The sequence below is a fragment of the Electrona antarctica genome (assembly GCF_951216825.1).
Source record: "Electrona antarctica genome assembly, chromosome: 22".
NCBI lineage: Eukaryota > Metazoa > Chordata > Actinopteri > Myctophiformes > Myctophidae > Electrona > Electrona antarctica.
In genome coordinates this window covers 11,997,623-12,016,793 of record NC_136805.1, presented here as the reverse complement: position 1 = coordinate 12,016,793, position 19,171 = coordinate 11,997,623, and the positions used below count along the sequence as shown (strand labels likewise).

The 19,171-nt window shown below is 42.5% G+C and overlaps 1 protein-coding gene across 1 annotated transcript; it reads left to right on the top strand.

The window, feature by feature from the left end:
• Positions 1 to 1,343: 1,343 nt before the first annotated feature.
• On the top strand, positions 1,344 to 10,409 carry LOC306915228 (uncharacterized protein). The gene is made up of 11 exons (XM_079492509.1): positions 1,344 to 1,666; positions 2,061 to 2,753; positions 3,544 to 3,662; positions 4,513 to 5,164; positions 6,126 to 6,193; positions 6,297 to 6,375; positions 7,277 to 7,344; positions 7,448 to 7,586; positions 8,197 to 8,264; positions 8,509 to 8,644; positions 9,759 to 10,409. Exons 1-11 carry the CDS (start codon positions 1,354 to 1,356, stop codon positions 9,914 to 9,916), a joined length of 2,493 nt encoding a protein of 830 aa, XP_079348635.1. The 5' UTR covers positions 1,344 to 1,353; the 3' UTR covers positions 9,917 to 10,409.
• Positions 10,410 to 19,171: the final 8,762 nt, after the last annotated feature.

The window sequence follows — 19,171 nt, the reverse complement described above, 5'->3', positions numbered from 1 at the left end:
GTCGACAGAGTTTGTGAAAAGTTAGTTTGTGAAGTGTATATGACAGTATCATCAGCGTAGAGTTGAACGTTACAACCAGAGAAAATTGAGGGAAGATCATTAATAAAGATGGAGAATAGAAGTGGGCCTAGGGTTGAGCCCTGTGGCACACCACGTTCCTGTACTGCTAGATCGGATTTACTGTCCTGAATGACAACACAGTGTTTTCTATTGTGCAAATAGGAGTTGAACCAGAGTAAGGCATTACGTGACATGCCAATAGAGTGGCGTTTGTCTAGTAGGAGGTAGTGGTCAACTAGATCAAATGCCTTGGTTAGATCAATAAAGATTGCACCAGTGAGTTTCCGATTAGCAGAGGCAGAGTGTATGTCATTGGTGAGTTTCAGTAGAGCAGTAGTTGTAGAATGATTTGGACGAAAACCAGATTGAACAGGTGAGAGAATGTTGTATTTGGAAAGATAATTGGACAGTTGATTGTAAATTCATCTTTCGAAAACTTTTGCTATTGAACAGATAATTGAAATTGGTCTGTAGTTGTTGGGATCAAGTTGATTACCTGCTTTGTAGAGTGGGGTGATACGTGACCATTTCCAGATGGAGGGTATGTCATGGGTTGAAAGAGATAAATTAAAAAGGTTGCAGAGAGGGTACATGAGAATGTGTTGAGCAAGTTTGAGAAATTTGGCTTCGACGCCATCTAAGCCAGGACTGCTGCAGACTTTGAGGTCCTTAATTGCATTCAGGACTTCAACAGGAGTAATTCTCCTGAAAGAGAATGTGCTGTGGCAAGGTTGTGTATTGGTGAGAACATAGGGATCAGATGTAGGAGTACAGACTGAGGAGAAATGTTGGTTGAAAGCTTGAGCTATAAAAAAGGGGATTATGTAGTATGGTGTTAAACTGATACTGGTTTAGTCACATCTGTGATTTTTATGAATATTATGTTTATTTCTCCAACCAGGGAAGAACAGCGAGCCGTCAGAACTGAGGATTGTTCTGATCGGGGGAAGAAGGTGGGAAGGTGGACCCAGTGGAAAGAGTTCAGTAGGAAACCTCATCCTGGGCAGAGATGGTTTTAAAACAAACACAACTAAGAGTGTCATGAGACAAGAATTAGTGTCAGGGAGACAGGTCAGTGTGGTCGACACTCCAGGATGGGTGTCTAATTCGCCCCTAGATCTGACCCCAAAACTGACCCAGTTAGAAATCCAAAAGAGTGTGAGTCTGTGTCCTCCAGGACCACATGCCTTTGTCCTAGTGCTGCCATTGGAACATATCTGTCATGTAGGAACATATATAGCGGAGGAGCATGTGAGTCTTCTTCTCAGTGACCGAGTGTGGAAACGTGCTATTATGGTGTTCACTGTAGCTGATAAAACCAACATGAGACCTGATCTCATTAGATCTAACCCTGACTTAAGATATCTCACTGAGAAATGTGAAGGTCGCTTCCATGTTCTTAACATCAGTGACAGAGGAGATGGTAGTCAGGTCACACAGCTGATGGAGAAGATAGATCAGATGGTGAAGAGTAGTGGTGGTCACTATGAGACAGAAGAACACGTCTCAGAGGAACTGAAGGAGAAGGAGAGAACTATCAGCAGAAGAGCAGAACAAAGGAGGACAGACTCTCTGAAACGAACCACTGGACTTCCAAAAGATACTGGTACACACACACACACACACACACACACACAGTCTAAGTAGTAATTTTCGTACATTATTATTCTATGATGTCTCCTGGTGGAATTTGTACTGAACTGTACACTGAACACACCTTTCTGCAGTTTAGATTATTAGATATTAAGAACAACATATAATTTCCTGGACATTGTATCCTGGTTCTTTAATCATTCCTAATATGGGCATGTCATTACACAGTAGGGGAACATTCCCAAACAGATCTACAAGCTCACAACACAACATATTGTGTTAATTGTGAGCTTGTAGATCTGATATATTTTTGCTATTTGTAGTGCGATGAATTATGAAATAATAATGTCTCCAGTTTTTAAATAAGAAGCTGTCAAAGTGAAAGTAAACAATGTTTTCTCTGACAGGACTGACTGACCTCAGGATTCTGCTCTTGGGACAGGAGAAATCTGGGAAGAGTTCAGCAGGAAACACCATTCTGGGAGGAAGTGGTTTAAAAGTTAGTCAGAAAGGTCAGAGGTCAACACAGTGTGAGGTGAGACAGGGTAGCGTAGCAGGGAGACATGTGACAGTGGTGGACTCACCAGGCTGGTTCTACAACCGTCCACTACAGGACACCTCAGAGATGGACAAACTGGAGATCCAGGACAGTGTGTCTCTCTGTCCTCCTGGACCACATGCTGTCCTTCTGGTCGTTACTCTTCGTGAAGCATTCACCAAAGCACAGAGAGTAGCAGTAGAGGAACACATGACCCTTCTGTTACAGAGCGTGTGGAGTCATGCTATAGTCCTGTTCACCCATGGAGACCGTCTGGGAGACAGAAGCATCGAGCAGCACATCGAGGCTGAAGGAGAAGACCTCCGCTGGCTTGTTGACACATGTGGGAACAGGTACCATGTCTTCAACAATCAGAAGACAGATGACACTCAGGTCACAGAGCTGCTGCAGAAGATGGAGGAGATGGTGGCAGGAAACAGAGGTGGACACTATGAAGATGGTGGAGATGTTTCAGAGAGGAAGAAGATCAGAGAGGAACATGTCCACACATTGATGACCAAGACACAGAGACAAAGAACTGCTCTGAAAGCTCTGTTTGAAGGTGTGTGTGTGTGTGTGTGTGTGTGTGTGTGTGTGTGTGTGTGTGTGTGTGTGTGTGTGTGTGTGTGTGTGTGTGTGTGTGTGTGTGTGTGTGTGTGTGTGTGTGTGTGTGTGTGTGTGTGTGTGTGTGTGTGTGTGTGTGTGTGTGTGTGTGTGTGTGTGTGTGTGTGTGTGAATCCCACATATTAATAGAAAAGATAATGTGTAAATAAACAAACAAAAACATTAGTTTAAACAGCATTGATGTCACGGTCTCACATCATCTACCAAAACACGACTGGCCTCAAGTAGCCGACCTGCTGCTATATTATTATATCACAACACAATGTTATATCATTGATCCTGGTGACGCACGGTTAGAGATTCACCGTCGGGAAAACTTGGGATTCCCTTCTAACGTGTGTGTGTGTGTGTGTGTGTGTGTGTGTGTGTGTGTGTGTGTGTGTGTGTGTGTGTGTGTGTGTGTGTGTGTGTGTGTGTGTGTGTGTGTGTGTGTGTGTGTGTGTGTGTGTGTGTGTGTGTGTGTGTGTGTGTGTGTGTGTGTGTGTGTGTGTGTGGGGGGGGGGGGGGGGGGGGGGGACATGTCCCGAGTACCTGTGGGGACATGTCCCGAGTACCTGTGGGGACATGTCCCGAGTACCTGTGGGGACATGTCCCGAGTACCTGTGAGGACATGTCCCGAGTACCTGTGGGGACATGTCCCGAGTACCAGTGGGACATGTCCCGCGTACCAGTGGTTGGGAACCTCTGCATGCATTAAAGCATCAATAATGTGTGTGTGCGTGCGTCAGGAGAACATCAGAGTCTACCAGAGGTGAAGGTGATGCTGGTTGGTGGAGAACAGGATCAGAGAAGCAGAGCTGGAGATATCATACTGCAGGATGTTGTGTTTAAACAAACTTTATTCAAGGTGAGTAATATTATATGAATGACTTCACTCTAAGTTAATAAACAGTAAAGAAATCAAATATGTTTTCTGAAGATAATGTAACAGTATATAATAAAATATTATACTATACTATATATATATATATATATATATATATATATATATATATATATTATATATATCTGCTGTCATGAATGTTAATTTATCATGTGATCAGTGAAGTGTCAGTGATCAATACACACATGTTCATCTCCAAATGAACAGGAAAGCATCTGTGACGTCATTTGAGATTTGTGTGTCGGCGAATAAAAATAGCAGATGTACAAGCTCATTGTGTGTCACTTCTGCTATTTCTATTTTTGAGTGGTGTAAACCACTCCTACGACTGGCTTTGTATACGTGTCTGTCTGTCTGTGCTCAAAAAATGAGCATGGTTGCTACGGTCACCCAGTTCACCCGGGTGTGATTTCATTACGTCAGACCACAGCTGATCAGGCTATATAAGACCTTACACCACTCAGTTCACACGGGTGTGATTTTTTTATTTATTTTTTATCTTCATAATGTGAGAACTACCAATTTAGAAGGTATTTGTAGAATCAGCATCTTAAAGAGTTAATAAACTGCAATGAACATATCCTGTGGCGAAGATAGAATGTCAAATTAACAGCTTTCAAACACTTTCAGTTCCAGAATTCAGATTATGGCACAATATTAATCCCATATTACTGTCACTGTTAGACAAAGAAAATGAGAATAATACATTCAGTGAGTTAATTTCTGTTAAGATTTAAGAGCAACTCCAGTGAGGACAGAATAGAGTGAATGTTTTGATTATTATGACTAACATACAGTAAACTTCATATTCCAGGAGTTTAAAACCCAGACTAAACTGACAGAATGTGTCAGACAACAGAGACGAGTTGCTGACAGAACAGTGAGTGTGGTGAACTGTCCAGACTGGTCGACTACACCTCCATCACAGAAGACCAAAGACGTCCTTCTACACGGTGTGACTCTGTGTTCTCCTGGACCCCACGCTGTCCTGGTGACTGTCGATGTCGAGTCCAGTTTCTGTGAAGCTGACAGGAGATCAGTGGAGGAACACATGGAGCTGCTGGGGGACAGAGTCTGGAGACGCGCTCTGGTTCTGTTCACGTGGGGATACTGGCTGGGAGGGAGACGTGTTGAGGAGTACATCGAGGCTGAAGGAGAACCTCTGAGGTGGATCCTGGAGAAATGTGGCTACAGGTACCATGTTCTGCATGGTGTCAAGTGGGACATTTCAGAAGTCACAGAGCTGATAGAGAAAATAGAAGACATGGTGACGAGGGACAGAGGACACTTTGGACAGATGACACTCATTAAAAGACTGAGAGGAAGAACAGAAGAACAATGGAAGAAGAGAGAGCAGGAGATGATAGAGAGGATGAGGAGGTCTGTGACGACGGAGCCAGAAGAACCAACCCTGCCAGCTGTCAGGAGAAGGAACAGCATGGATCACCTTCCTCAGAGTAGTGACTGTGAGTATCAATATCCTGTCTGCAGCATATTGGCATTGTTCCTGCGTGTTTGCTTGCATGCGCGCGTGTGTGCACGCACGTGCGCGCGTTCGTGCGTGCGTGTGATGACCTTTTGTGTGTAAGAGGTCAAGAGGAACAGTGTCATGTAGGGTTTTCACATCCAGTTGTTTTTAATTTTATATTGTCAGTGTAAATGTGTTGCTGTCTGTTGTCTTGTGTTCCAGTGAGTGTGTTTATATTGTCAGTGTAAATGTGTTGCTGTCTGTTGTCTTGTGTTCCAGTGAGTGTGTTTATATTGTCAGTGTAAATGTGTTGCTGTCTGTTGTCTTGTGTTCCAGTGAGTGTGTTTATATTGTCAGTGTAAATGTGTTGCTGTCTGTTGTCTTGTGTTCCAGTGAGTGTGTTTATATTGTCAGTGTAAATGTGTTGCTGTCTGTTGTCTTGTGTTCCAGTGAGTGTGTTTATATTGTCAGTGTAAATGTGTTGCTGTCTGTTGTCTTGTGTTCCAGTGAGTGTTTATATTGTCAGTGTAAATGTGTTGCTGTCTGTTGTCTTGTGTTCCAGTGAGTGTGTTTATATTGTCAGTGTAAATGTGTTGCTGTCTGTTGTCTTGTGTTCCAGTGAGTGTGTTTATATTGTCAGTGTAAATGTGTTGCTGTCTGTTGTCTTGTGTTCCAGTGAGTGTTTATATTGTCAGTGTAAATGTGTTGCTGTCTGTTGTCTTGTGTTCCAGTGAGTGTGTTTATATTGTCAGTGTAAACGTGTTGCTGTCTGTTGTCTTGTGTTCCAGTGAGTGTGTTTATATTGTCAGTGTAAATGTGTTGTTGTCTGTTGTCTTGTGTTCCAGTGAGTGTGTTTATATTGTCAGTGTAAATGTGTTGCTGTCTGTTGTCTTGTGTTCCAGTGAGTGTGTTTATATTGTCAGTGTAAATGTGTTGCTGTCTGTTGTCTTGTGTTCCAGTGAGTGGAGGAACTCGCTCTTCAGGATATGACACCGCCAGTGGAGCTCCAACCTTCACTGATGCTGATGTAAGTGTGAGAGAGGAAGATGTTTCATAGATGAAACTTTAGTCTGACATTAATCAAACATTTAAGTTCTTTATCTTTACTTTATGTTTCATTGTATTTTCAGTCTGTGGTGACGGGGCTAGAAGAATCAACCCTGCCAGCTGTCAGGAGAAGGAACAGCAAGGTTTGCCTTCCTCCGAGTAGTGAGTATCAATATCCTGTTTACATCATGATGTCATCACTGTCAGATGGAAACCTGTACTGTATGTCCAATAATATAACTTTTCAGGAAATAAAAAGAGGCTGTGTTTCAATGGGTAGTAATTATTTAGTCACAGCTGTTGTTAATACTTTTTATTGGTTCGATAGTTATAAAACACACAGCCAGACTACTTATGGCATTCATTTAGGAAACAAATAATCAATGATTATGTAATCGTGCCCGTGTGTGTTTGTGTGTGCATGTGTATAAAATGACTGAACTTTTGTAGTGAACTTTTGCGTGGAAGTTAAGGTCACGGTCAAAATGACATCATGGTTCATGTCGTCAGTGAAAATGTGTTGCTGTCTGTTTTCTTGTGTTCTAGTGAGTGTGTTTATATTGTCAGTGTAAATGTGTTGCTGTCTGTTGTCTTGTGTTCTAGTGAGTGTGTTTATATTGTCAGTGTAAATGTGTTGCTGTCTGTTGTCTTGTGTTCTAGTGAGTGTGTTTATATTGTCAGTGTAAATATGTTGCTGTCTGTTGTCTTGTGTTCCTTCCAGTGAGTGTGTTTATATTGTCAGTGTAAATGTGTTGCTGTCTGTTGTCTTGTGTTCCAGTGAGTGTGTTTATATTGTCAGTGTAAATGTGTTGCTGTCTGTTGTCTTGTGTTCCAGTGAGTGTGTTTATATTGTCAGTGTAAATGTGTTGCTATCTGTTGTCTTGTGTTCCAGTGAGTGTGTTTATATTGTCAGTGTAAATGTGTTGCTGTCTGTTGTCTTGTGTTCCAGTGAGTGTGTTTATATTGTCAGTGTAAATGTGTTGCTGTCTGTTGTCTTGTGTTCCAGTGAGTGTGTTTATATTGTCAGTGTAAATGTGTTGCTGTCTGTTGTCTTGTGTTCCAGTGAGTGGAGGAACTCGCTCTTCAGGATATGACACCGCCAGTGGAGCTCCAACCTTCACTGATGCTGATGTAAGTGTGAGAGAGGAAGATGTTTCATAGATGAAACTTTAGTCTGACATTAATCAAACATTTAAGTTCTTTATCTTTACTTTATGTTTCATTGTATTTTCAGTCTGTGGTGACGGGGCCAGAAGAACCAACCCTGCCAGCTGTCAGGAGAAGGAACAGCATGGTTTGCCTTCCTCCGAGTAGCGAGTATCAATATCCTGTTTACATCATGATGTCATCACTGTCAGATGGAAACCTGTACTGTATGTCCAATAATATTACTTTTCAGGAAATAAAAAGAGGCTGTGTTTCAATGGGTAGTAATTATTTAGTCACAGCTGTTAATACTTTTTATTGGTTCAATAGTTATAAAACACACAGCCAGACTACTTATGGCATTAATTTAGGAAACAAATAATCAATGATTATGTAATCGTGCCCGTGTGTGTTTGTGTGTGCATGTGTATAAAATGACTGAACTTTTGTAGTGAACTTTTGCGTGGAAGTTGAGGTCACGCTCAAAATGACATCATGGTTCATGTCGTCAGTGAAAATGTGTTGCTGTCTGTTTTCTTGTGTTCTAGTGAGTGTGTTTATATTGTCAGTGTAAATGTGTTGCTGTCTGTTGTCTTGTGTTCTAGTGAGTGTGTTTATATTGTCAGTGTAAATGTGTTGCTTTCTGTTGTCTTGTGTTCTAGTGAGTGTGTTTATATTGTCAGTGTAAATATGTTGCTGTCTGTTGTCTTGTGTTCCTTCCAGTGAGTGTGTTTATATTGTCAGTGTAAATGTGTTGCTGTCTGTTGTCTTGTGTTCCAGTGAGTGTGTTTATATTGTCAGTGTAAATGTGTTGCTGTCTGTTGTCTTGTGTTCCAGTGAGTGGAGGAACTCTCGCTTCAGGATTTGACACCATGAGTGTCGTTTCAAGCCAGGCAGAGACTGATGTAAGTGTTTCCATTGTGGTCTATGTATTACATTAATCAACATAGCATAACACTTTGTTGATAACTAAGAGCTTTGGTTACAAATTAAAATGCAATTGATCATATTTTTCCATTGTGGTTTTTATATAGGAAGATTTAAGTACTGATGATTGATATATACCATCTATCTGATATATCGGGATGATATTTGTGCTTTTTCACTAATTACAATGTTCCCTCTCTTTCCTGTTGATATTGTGACAAGGAGACACGACAGAAGACTCTGTTTGAGAGACTGACAGGAGTTAAAACTCTAACAGCAGAAGAATGGAAGAAGAGAGAGGAGGAGCTGATCGAGACGATGTTGACGTTTGTGATGACGGAGCCACAAGAACCAAGTAGTGAGTCTTACTGTTGTCCTCTTATGTGGACACACATTACTTACTAAAATGTGTGTTTGTGCATTTAATAAAATAACAAGATTGGATGCATTTTCATTAAAGAATGATTAGTAGGCTGCTCTGAGATGAACATTTAGGGTGACCAGATGTCCCCCGGCCGTTGCGTGGAGTCCCTCATTTCCAAGACTTTTCAGGCGTCCCACAAACTGAGACCCTGTCCCACATACTGAGACCCTGTCCCACATTGTGACATGGCAGGCATCAGGGTTCAAATTGAGACCCTGTCCCACATTGTGACTGACAGACATCAGTGTTCAAACTGAGACCCTGTCTGTCCCACATTGTGACATGGCAGGCATCAGTGTTCAAATTGAGACCCTGTCCCACATTGTGACTGGCAGGCATCAGTGTTCAAACTGAGACCCTGTCCCACATTGTGACTGGCAGGCATCAGTGTTCAAATTGAGACCCTGTCCCACATTGTGACTAGCAGGCATCAGTGTTCAAACTGAGACCCTGTCCCACATTGTGACTAGCAGGCATCAGTGTTCAAATTGAGACCCTGTCCCACATTGTGACTGGCAGGTATCAGTGTTCAAACTGAGACCCTGTCCCACATTGTGACTGGCAGGCATCAGTGTTCAAACTGAGACCCTGTCCCAGTGTGACTGACAGGCATCAGTGTTCAAACTGAGACCCTGTCCCACAGTGTGACTGGCAGGTATCAGTGTTCAAACTGAGACCCTGTCCCACATTGTGACTAGCAGGCATCAGTGTTCAAACTGAGACCCTGTCCCACATTGTGACTGACAGGCATCAGTGTTCAAATGCCCTAATTAATAGTCAGTCCTCTAATAGTTGGCTTTCTGTTGTAAAGCTCTCTCGTTGTTTCTTTAAGCCTGTTATAATAATAGGCTAACATGAGAAATATCCCCTAGGCTACAGTAGGCCTACCAGTAAGTCGGCCATACCACCTTTTAGAACAAAATGTGAGGGTTTGTGTTTTTATTCTAATTGTAAATGTGTGGTGTGTTGTGTTGTCTTGTGTTGCAGTGACAGTGATTTTATTCTAATTGTAAATGTGTGGTGGTGTGTTTGTTGTCTTGTGTTGCAGTGAGTGGTGACACACCTTCTGCCAAGGTCTCAGATTGGCTGAACAGATATCCTGGACCAATAGCGCCCTCTTCAGGACATGACACCATGAGCATAGCTCCTCCCAGCCAGGCAGACACTGGTGATGTGACGAGTGTGAGAGATGAAGATGTTTCATAGATGAAAACTTCATTAGGCTTGAGTTGTACTTTGTTGCACACACCGGTGTCACGCGGATGAATAGCAGATCTACAAGCTCACAACTAGTAGTGATGAGCATTGTTGTTCTTTTCAGTGTACTGACAATCTATTCAAATCAGATCACTAAAACTTTACTTTGAGTTGAACAGATTGGTTGATCAGTTTAGGTTCATGTTTATTTGTCTTGATTCATTTGTTGTATTGAAATGTATTTTACCATGTATATATTTCTATACGTTGTTTTCAGGTTTAAGTACAGAAGGAAATGCCTCTAAACTAAACTAAACTAGGGCCTGACCGATATATCGTCCAGCTGACAAATATTTGCATATTTCAGTCCCCTTTATAAATAAAGTTTGATTGATTGATTGACGTTTTATGTTGTCTGTAGCATCCATCCTGTATATTGATGTTTTATGTTGTCTGTAGCATCCATCCTGTATATTAATGTTTTATGTTGTCTGTAGCATCCATCCTGCATATTAATGTAAACTGTAATCTATCAGGGAATAAATCACTTATTTTATGTCAAGACAATACTGGACATTATTCTGTTCTATTTTACTAAACTATGTTTACTATCTATAGTCTATACCAATAATTAATACACACAGATTTGTTCAGTTATAAATTATAAACACTAAAATGATTAGATGTCAATTATTAGGTGTAAATGTGTCTGTTTTCATCAGGGAACATTATTAATTGGACACAAACAGGTCAAAAGGTCAAATTAGCTTCAGATGGACAATATTCAACCTCATCCACGTTTAAACATGTTTTACTGCTACATTAACACCACAGTATAATGAATTATTACTGTAAATGACTTTAAGGGACTTACTGTAAATACCTTGATGTCATATTCGACCATATAGGCCTAATCTTGGCCATCATGTTATTAAACCTCTCTGGTGTCTCACATTTTGTTTTAAAATACTAATTTTGTTCATGGATGGTATGGCCGACTTCATTACTGTAGTCTAGAGGGGTAGGGGATATTTATCATGTTATTTTAACAGGCTTAAAAACACATCTTGCAGGAAAAGAGACAATGAGAGAGATTTACAACAGAAAGACAACTATTACCCAGGGGACTAACTATTAGAGCATTTGACTGTCAGTCACAATGTGGGACAGGGTCTCAGTTTGAACACTGATGCCTGTCAGTCACAATGTGGGACAGGGTGTCAGTTTGAACACTGATGCCTGTCAGTCACAATGTGGGACAGGGTCTGAGTTTGAACACTAATGCCTGTCAGTCACAATGTGGGACAGGGTCTCAGTTTGAACACTGATGCCTGTCAGTCACAATGTGGGACAGGGTCTCAGTTTGAACACTGATGCCTGTCAGTCACAATGTGGGACAGGGTCTCAGTTTGAACACTGATGCCTGTCAGTCACAATGTGGGACAGGGTCTCAGTTTGAACACTGATGGCTGCCATGTCACAATGTGGGACAGGGTCTCAGTTTGAACACTGATGCCTGTCAGTCACAATGTGGGACAGGGTCTCAGTTTGAACACTCATGCCTGTCAGTCACAATGTGGGACAGGGTCTCAGTTTGAACACTGATGCCTGTCAGTCACAATGTGGGACAGGGTCTCAGTTTGAACACTGATGCCTGTCAGTCACAATGTGGGACAGGGTCTCAGTTTGAACACTGATGCCTGTCAGTCACAATGTGGGACAGGGTCTCAGTTTGAACACTGATGCCTGTCAGTCACAATGTGGGACAGGGTCTCAGTTTGAACACTGATGGCTGCCATGTCACAATGTGGGACAGGGTCTCAGTTTGAACACTGATGCCTGTCAGTCACAATGTGGGACAGGGTCTCAGTTTGAACACTGATGCCTGCCATGTCACAATGTGGGACAGGATCTCAGTTTGTGGGATGCCTTAGGGGCTGTCCCACGCAAAGGGACACGTCTGGTCACTCTATAACTATAATGGAGAGGACATGTCTGGGACTCCTATAGTTTTCCTTTGAGATTTATGCAGTACCTCTTGTTGTCCAGTAGGTGTCCTACCTGACCACGTGCACTTTGACAGTGTCCTGACTTATTTGAAAGCAAGTTACTTTGTTGTCTCCACCAGGCCGAAGGCATGGGGAGAGAGTATGTTTTGCACTCCGTCCATGTGTGTGTGTCCGTCCGTCCTTCCGTCCGTCCGTTACCAGCTAATCTCCGGCACCGTTAACCCGGTCGATGCCAAACTTTGTACACACACTCCCTGGATGCCAACGATGAACCTCTGCCCGCATTTTCCAGAACGGCCTGTTATAGCGCCACCATGAGGCAGCTTTTCACATTTTTTACCTAAAACTGCACCGATCTGCGTGAAACGTTGCATGCACACTCCCTAGAGACCAAGGACAAACCTTTGACCTGCATTTTCCGCATCTGCCTTTTATAGCGCCACCAGGAGGCCGACTTTTGTAAAACACATTTTTTGATATTACTCGTCCAGATTGTGTTAGATCCTAGGGAATACCAAGGGTACAGGTAACATTGTGTTAGATCCTAGAGGGAATACCAAGGGTACAGATAACATTGTGTTAGATCCTAGGGAATACCAAGGGTACAGGTAACATTGTGTTAGATCCTAGAGAATACCAAGGGTACAGGTAACATTGTGTTAGATTCTAGAGGGAATACCAAGGGTACAGGTAACATTGTGTTAGATCCTAGGGAATACCAAGGGTACATGGTAACATTGTGTTAGATCCTAGGGAATAACAAGGGTACAGGTAACATTGTGTTAGATCCTAGGGAATACCAAGGGTACAGGTAACATTGTGTTAGATCCTAGGGAATACCAAGGGTACAGGTAACATTGTGTTAGATCCTAGGGAATACCAAGGGTACAGGTAACATTGTGTTAGATCCTAGGGAATACCAAGGGTACAGGTAACATTGTGTTAGATCCTAGGGAATACCAACGGTACAGGTAACATTGTGTTCGATCCTAGAGGGAATACCAAGGGTACAGGTAACATTGTGTTAGATCCTAGGGAATACCACGGGTACAGGTAACATTGTGTTAGATCCTAGGGAATACCAAGGGTACAGGTAACATTGTGTTAGATCCTAGGGAATACCAAGGGTACAGGTAACATTGTGTTCTGTGTATTTGTTACAATCCTTGTAGGTCTCGGGGGAATAAAGGATTGCGACTGAAAAGTGAACCGTTGTTTATTTTCTGCCCTTTGATAAGGTTATTTTTAAAGAGTTCACGTGCAATTTACATTTAAAAGCCAAAACTCTTTAGACAACCATGATTTACTGCAATATATGGTATTTTAACGGATTCCCAACCAAAGTAAATATAAATGTATAAATGGATATATTTCAAGAGATGACTTTAAACTTAAACCGACACAGAAAATATGCCCTGCATGGTGCAAATCAATAAACAATCAACAATACTCTTAACTAGGGCTCAGAGGGTTCTGATTTCCACCAAACATAGACAGATGCAGTTTAACATTTTTCACAGGACTTACTTTACCCCACTCAGGTTACACAAGATTGATAGGAGCATTTCCCCTATGTGCCAAAGATGTAAGATAACAGAAGGCTGCCTATTACATATGTTATGGAGCTGCCCACTTCTGATTGATTACTGGAAGTTCATCATGTCTACTGTCTCTGATATCATAGAGGTTGAAATACCACATGATCCAAGAATTTGGTTACTGGGTGACGTTACGTTGATCAACACAAATTATTATAAAGAGTATTTTGTGTTACTCGCCAGTACAGCTGCGAAGAAAATCATCTTGGTTAATTGGAAATCTGTAAACTCACCTTCACAGAGACACTGGCTGAATGAGCTTTCATCATACTGTACTCCTGAAAAGATACTGTACAATGTAAGGAGAAAGCCTGCTACTTTTGAAAAAATATGGGGTAGGTTCTTTGAGGTTCTACCGTCAATATCTCCTCTGGGTTGATTTTGTTTTATTTATATTGTTATTTTTATTTATTTATCCGAGTTGTTGTCAAGTGGTGTTGTGTACAATACAGAGTAATGAGATCTGTGTAGTTTACCTTTCTGGGGTTGGGGTGGGTTTGTTTTTTGCTGTTTTTTGTCTTTTTCTTTTGAGTTTGTCTTGTCTTGTTAAAAAAAAAAAAAAAAAAAGGAAATCATGATTCTGTAATTCATTGTTTTGAATAATGATGATGTCTGCATTATCAATAAATAAACCTTTAAAAAAAAACAATACTCTTAACCTAACTTTAAGTACACCCCACCTTACGGGGGGCGGCCGCACGCCGAATTTATGTGTTTCATTTATTTATTTTGTTCTATTTTAGCCAATTTGCGGCCAAAATTCCCAGGTAGGCATGCTTTGGCTAGGCAAAAATGGCTCCGTTGCCGTTCAATCAATCTTACATGGGCCAATAAAAGGCTTTCATATAATAGAGGAAACTGAGTTGTTGCTGACGTCCAAGTGGAAAAAAACAAGCAAAAAAACCGTCAGTCGGGTGGTCAAAAGTGGGGTGGATGAAATCACCTATGTGGGGTGGATGAAATCACCTATGTGGGGTGGATGAAATCACCTATGTGGGGTGGATGAAATCACCTATGTGGGGTGGATGAAATCACATAGGTGGGGTGGATGAAATCACATATGTGGGGTGGATGAAATCACATATGTGGGGTGGATGAAATCACCTATGTGGGGTGGATGAAATCACATAGGTGGGGTGGATGAAATCACATAGGTGGGGTGGATGAAATCACATATGTGGGGTGGATGAAATCACCTATGTGGGGTGGATGAAATCACCTATGTGGGGTGGATGAAATCACCTATGTGGGGTGGATGAAATCACCTATGTGGGGTGGATGAAATCACCTATGTGGGGTGGATGAAATCACATAGGTGGGGTGGATGAAATCACATATGTGGGGTGGATGAAATCACCTATGTGGGGTGGATGAAATCACCTATGTGGGGTGGATGAAATCACCTGTGTGGGGTGGATGAAATCACCTATGTGGGGTGGATGAAATCACATATGTGGGGTGGATGAAATCACCTATGTGGGGTGGATGAAATCACCTATGTGGGGTGGATGAAATCACCTATGTGGGGTGTCGCGACGTACTCACAGTCAATTTTCAAACACACTACTAACGCACACAGCTGATAGCAGTTCTTAAATAGTGCTCAGGTGGACAGCCTTCTCCCAATGATTGGCTGAGCTTGATGAGAGGCGGAACGAAGCAGGTAGAACTGAATCAGTACTAAATGCCCAGTAACAAATTGCGGACAAATAGAACATGATTTGTCATGTTCTATTTGTCCTCAGTGCCCATACCCGAGGCGGGGTTGCATGTTCTCCCCGTGTCCCCTAGGGTAAGTATACCCTCACATGTTCTCCCCGTGTCCCCTAGCCTATAGGGTAGGTACCCTCACATGTTCTCCCCGTGTCCCCTAGCCTAGGGTAGGTACCCTCACATGTTCTCCCCGTGTCCCCTAGCCTATAGGGTAGGTACCCTCACATGTTCTCCCCGTGTCCCCTAGGGTAAGTATACCCTCACATGTTCTCCCCGTGTCCCCTAGCCTATAGGGTAGGTACCCTCACATGTTCTCCCCGTGCCCCCTAGCCTAGGGTAGGTACCCTCACATGTTCTCCCCGTGTCCCCTAGCCTAGGGTAGGTACCCTCACATGTTCTACCCATGTCCCCTAGCCTAGGGTAGGTACCCTCACATGTTCTGGGGTAGGTACCCTCACATGTTCTCCCCGTGTCCTCTAGGGTAGGTACCCTCACAAAAAACATCCAGTAATCCTGGTCTCTATACTGCCTCCCCCTGGCCAGCCGATGCTCCTGATGGAGGGGAAAGGAACTGGTCAGAATAACGTGTTCCTTCCACACGCTACGTCCGGCTGGGGAAACTATCACCTGTCAGGTGAAAAGCGGCTTGGACTCCTCATGCATTGAAGGAAGCATGAGGTCAGTCCTTTGCTCTCCCCAGGTTGGCAGAGGGAGTGATTAGATAATTGACACTGGGTGAAAAAAATGGGTTGAAAAATCGTGGGATAAAAATGAAAAAAAAAGATTTCTTCATAAATACATGTCCTACTTTGTCCTACAACAGTGTCGCTCAAACATATAGAAAAATAGTTTACATACAAGTTGACAATATGTTGCTTTCAGATATGCTATTACTATTTTGGAAACATTTTGAAAGTGAAACTGTTTAAAAGCTGCACTATGTAATTTATACCATCGGTTTGAACACGGTTTCTCTTGCTGAAACTTTTTTTTACCATTGAGCTAACAGAGCCTGCCTGCTCGCTCATTCCAGTTTAGGAACATCAAACGCAAAAATGTCCACTGAAAAATGAAATGCAGACCATGGCTGGTCTGCATTTCATGCGAACTCATAAGTCATAATGAAGGCCATGGGAATGCAGTGGAGCTAGTTTGATGATGTATCCTGATTACTGACAGACAGCAGAGAGAGAGAGAGAGAGAGAGAGAGAGAGAGAGAGAGAGAGAGAGAGAGAGAGACAGAGAGAGACAGAGAGAGTGAGAGAGACAGTGAGAGAGAGACAGACAGAGAGAGCGAGAGAGATAGTTCTCTATCGTATCGAGAGCATCTCTCTCCACCCAACATATTTCCTGTCCAGGTCACAGCCTTACTGTGACCTGGACATTATCTTTAAGACAGACCAGTCGTACTGCCAGCGTTGGGTATATAAGGCCTTACTGTGACCTGGACATTATCTTTAAGACAGACCAGTTATACTGCCAGCGTTGGGTATATAAGGCCTTACTGTGACCTGGACATTATCTTTAAGACAGACCAGTCGTACTGCCAGCGTTGGGTATAAAAGGCCTTACTGTGACCTGGACATTATCTTTAAGACAGACCAGTCGTACTGCCAGCGTTGGGTATAAAAGGCCTTACTGTGACCTGGACATTATCTTTAAGACAGACCAGTCGTACTAGCGTTGGGTATAAAAGGCCTTACTGTGACCTGGACATTATCTTTAAGACAGACCAGTTGTACTGCCAGCGTTGGGTATAAAAGGCCTTACTGTGACCTGGACATTATCTTTAAGACAGACCAGTCGTACTGCCAGCGTTGGGTATATAAGGCCTTACTGTGACCTGGACATTATCTTTAGGACAGACCAGTCGCCAGCGTTGGGTATATAAGGCCTTACTGTGACCTGGACATTATCTTTAAGACAGACCAGTTGTACTGCCAGCGTTGGGTATATAAGGCCTTACTGTGACCTGGACATTATCTTTAAGACAGACCAGTCGTACTGCCAGCGTTGGGTATATAAGGCCTTACTGTGAACCTGGACATTATCTTTAGGACAGACCAGTCGCCAGCGTTGGGTATATAAGGCCTTACTGTGACCTGGACATTATCTTTAGGACAGACCAGTCGCCAGCGTTGGGTAAGGCCCAGGTGTGAGTGATTCTTATTACACTGATGTTTGGATCTCCACTGAGCAGTCCAAGACGTGGCTACGTGTTTTCATAGCAGAAGAAGTGTAGAGCAAACAGACACACAGAGTTTCTGTACGTTTATATTGTTGAGATGTACTGTATATACGCTATCATTCCACTTTCACTTTATTTTTTATTTAAAATCACCCCAAGGTGTCTCTGGTCACTTTACAGCAGCAATATCATATGCCTGCGTGTGTGAATCCCACATATTAATAGAAAAGATAATGTGTAAATAAACAAACTAAAACATTAATGTAAACAGCATTGATGTCACGGTCTCACATCATACCAAAACACAGAAGACAGTCGACTGGCCTCAAGTAGCCGACCTGCTGCTATATTATTATATCACAACACAATGTTATATCATTGATCCTGGTGACGCACGGTTAGAGATTCACCGTCGGGAAAACTTGGGATTCCCTTCTAACGTACCAGTGGGACATGTCTCGTGTACCAGTGGGACATGTCTCGTGTACCAGTGGGTACCAGTGGGACATGTCTCGCCTACCAGTGGGACATGTCCCCTGTTGTCCCGCGTACCAGTGGTTGGGAACCTCTGTATTAAAGCATCAATAATTGTGTGTGCGTGTGCGTGTGTGTGTGCGTTTGCGTGCGTGCGTGCGCGTGCGTGCGCGTGCGTGCGTGCGTGCGTGTGTGCGTGCGTGCGTGCGTGCGTGCGTGCGTGCGTGCGTGCGTGCGTGCGTGCGTGCGTCAGGAGAACATCAGAGTCTACCAGAGGTGAAGGTGATGCTGGTTGGTGGAGAACAGAAGTCTTTGTTTAAACGACCTCCATACAAGGTGAGGAATATGATATGAATGAATGTGATGTTATAATTATAATGAATGACTTCACTCTAAGTAAATAAACAGTAAAGAGATCAAATATGTTTTCTGAAGATAATGTAACAGTATATAATATAATATAATATTATACTATGCTGTCATGAATGCATTTCGATCATGTGATCATTGTGCGTCGGCTATTCAAAAATAGCAGATGTACAAGCTCATCGTACGTCACTTCTGCTATTTCTGTTTTTTATTTATTTTTTATCAAAATGTGAGAACTACCAATTTAGAAGGCATTTGTAGAATCAGCATCTTAATGAGTTAATAAACTGCTCTACCGGGTAGTTACCTGGTAGTTACCTGGTAATTACCGTACCGTAAAATGAAGGGTTACCCATCTTGGTAAAGTTAGTGTTAGTAAAAAGCAGGTAAAAGAGTAACGTTTGAGCAGACTAACATCTCTACCATTCACTGTAGTAGAAGAGGTGCGGGTTTACACCGCAGCTATGTCGGCTCTGCCTACAGGAAATACGTTTGCAGCGACCATGAGGCCCGTTTCTGAATTCGTCTATAGGCAATTACTACAATTAGGCATATAAGGGTCAGATCAGATCAGGTGTGATTAGTCGACCTCAGACAGATGATAACATAACTACACATACAAATAGTACACATCAGTCACAGGTTTTTGGGGCTAAATTGGTATATAATCTAGGCCCTAGAAAGTACCAAAGTAGCAAAGTTCCCAGATTGTAGGTCATTCCTTCTTTCACAATATTACAAATACATTTCACTGTACTGTACTGTACTGTACTGTACTGTACTGTACTGTACTGTACTGTACTGTACTGTACTGTACTGTACTGTACTGTACTGTAGTGTACTGTACTGTACTGTACTGTACTGTACTGTACTGTACTGTACAGCCATCAGCAGTTGCTCTCTATGCACTTAA

What these genes read in the sequence shown, in the direction of transcription:
- LOC306915228 (XM_079492509.1), top strand. Translation starts at nt 1,354, where the DNA reads ATGGTGTTCACTGTAGCTGATAAAACCAACATGAGACCTGATCTCATT. An exon ending in GTCAGATGGAAACCTGTACT is followed by an intron (nt 7,587 to 8,196) that starts GTATGTCCAATA and finishes CTTGTGTTCCAG; the next exon opens with TGAGTGGAGGAACTCTCGCT. An exon ending in CAAGCCAGGCAGAGACTGAT is followed by an intron (nt 8,265 to 8,508) that starts GTAAGTGTTTCC and finishes TATTGTGACAAG; the next exon opens with GAGACACGACAGAAGACTCT.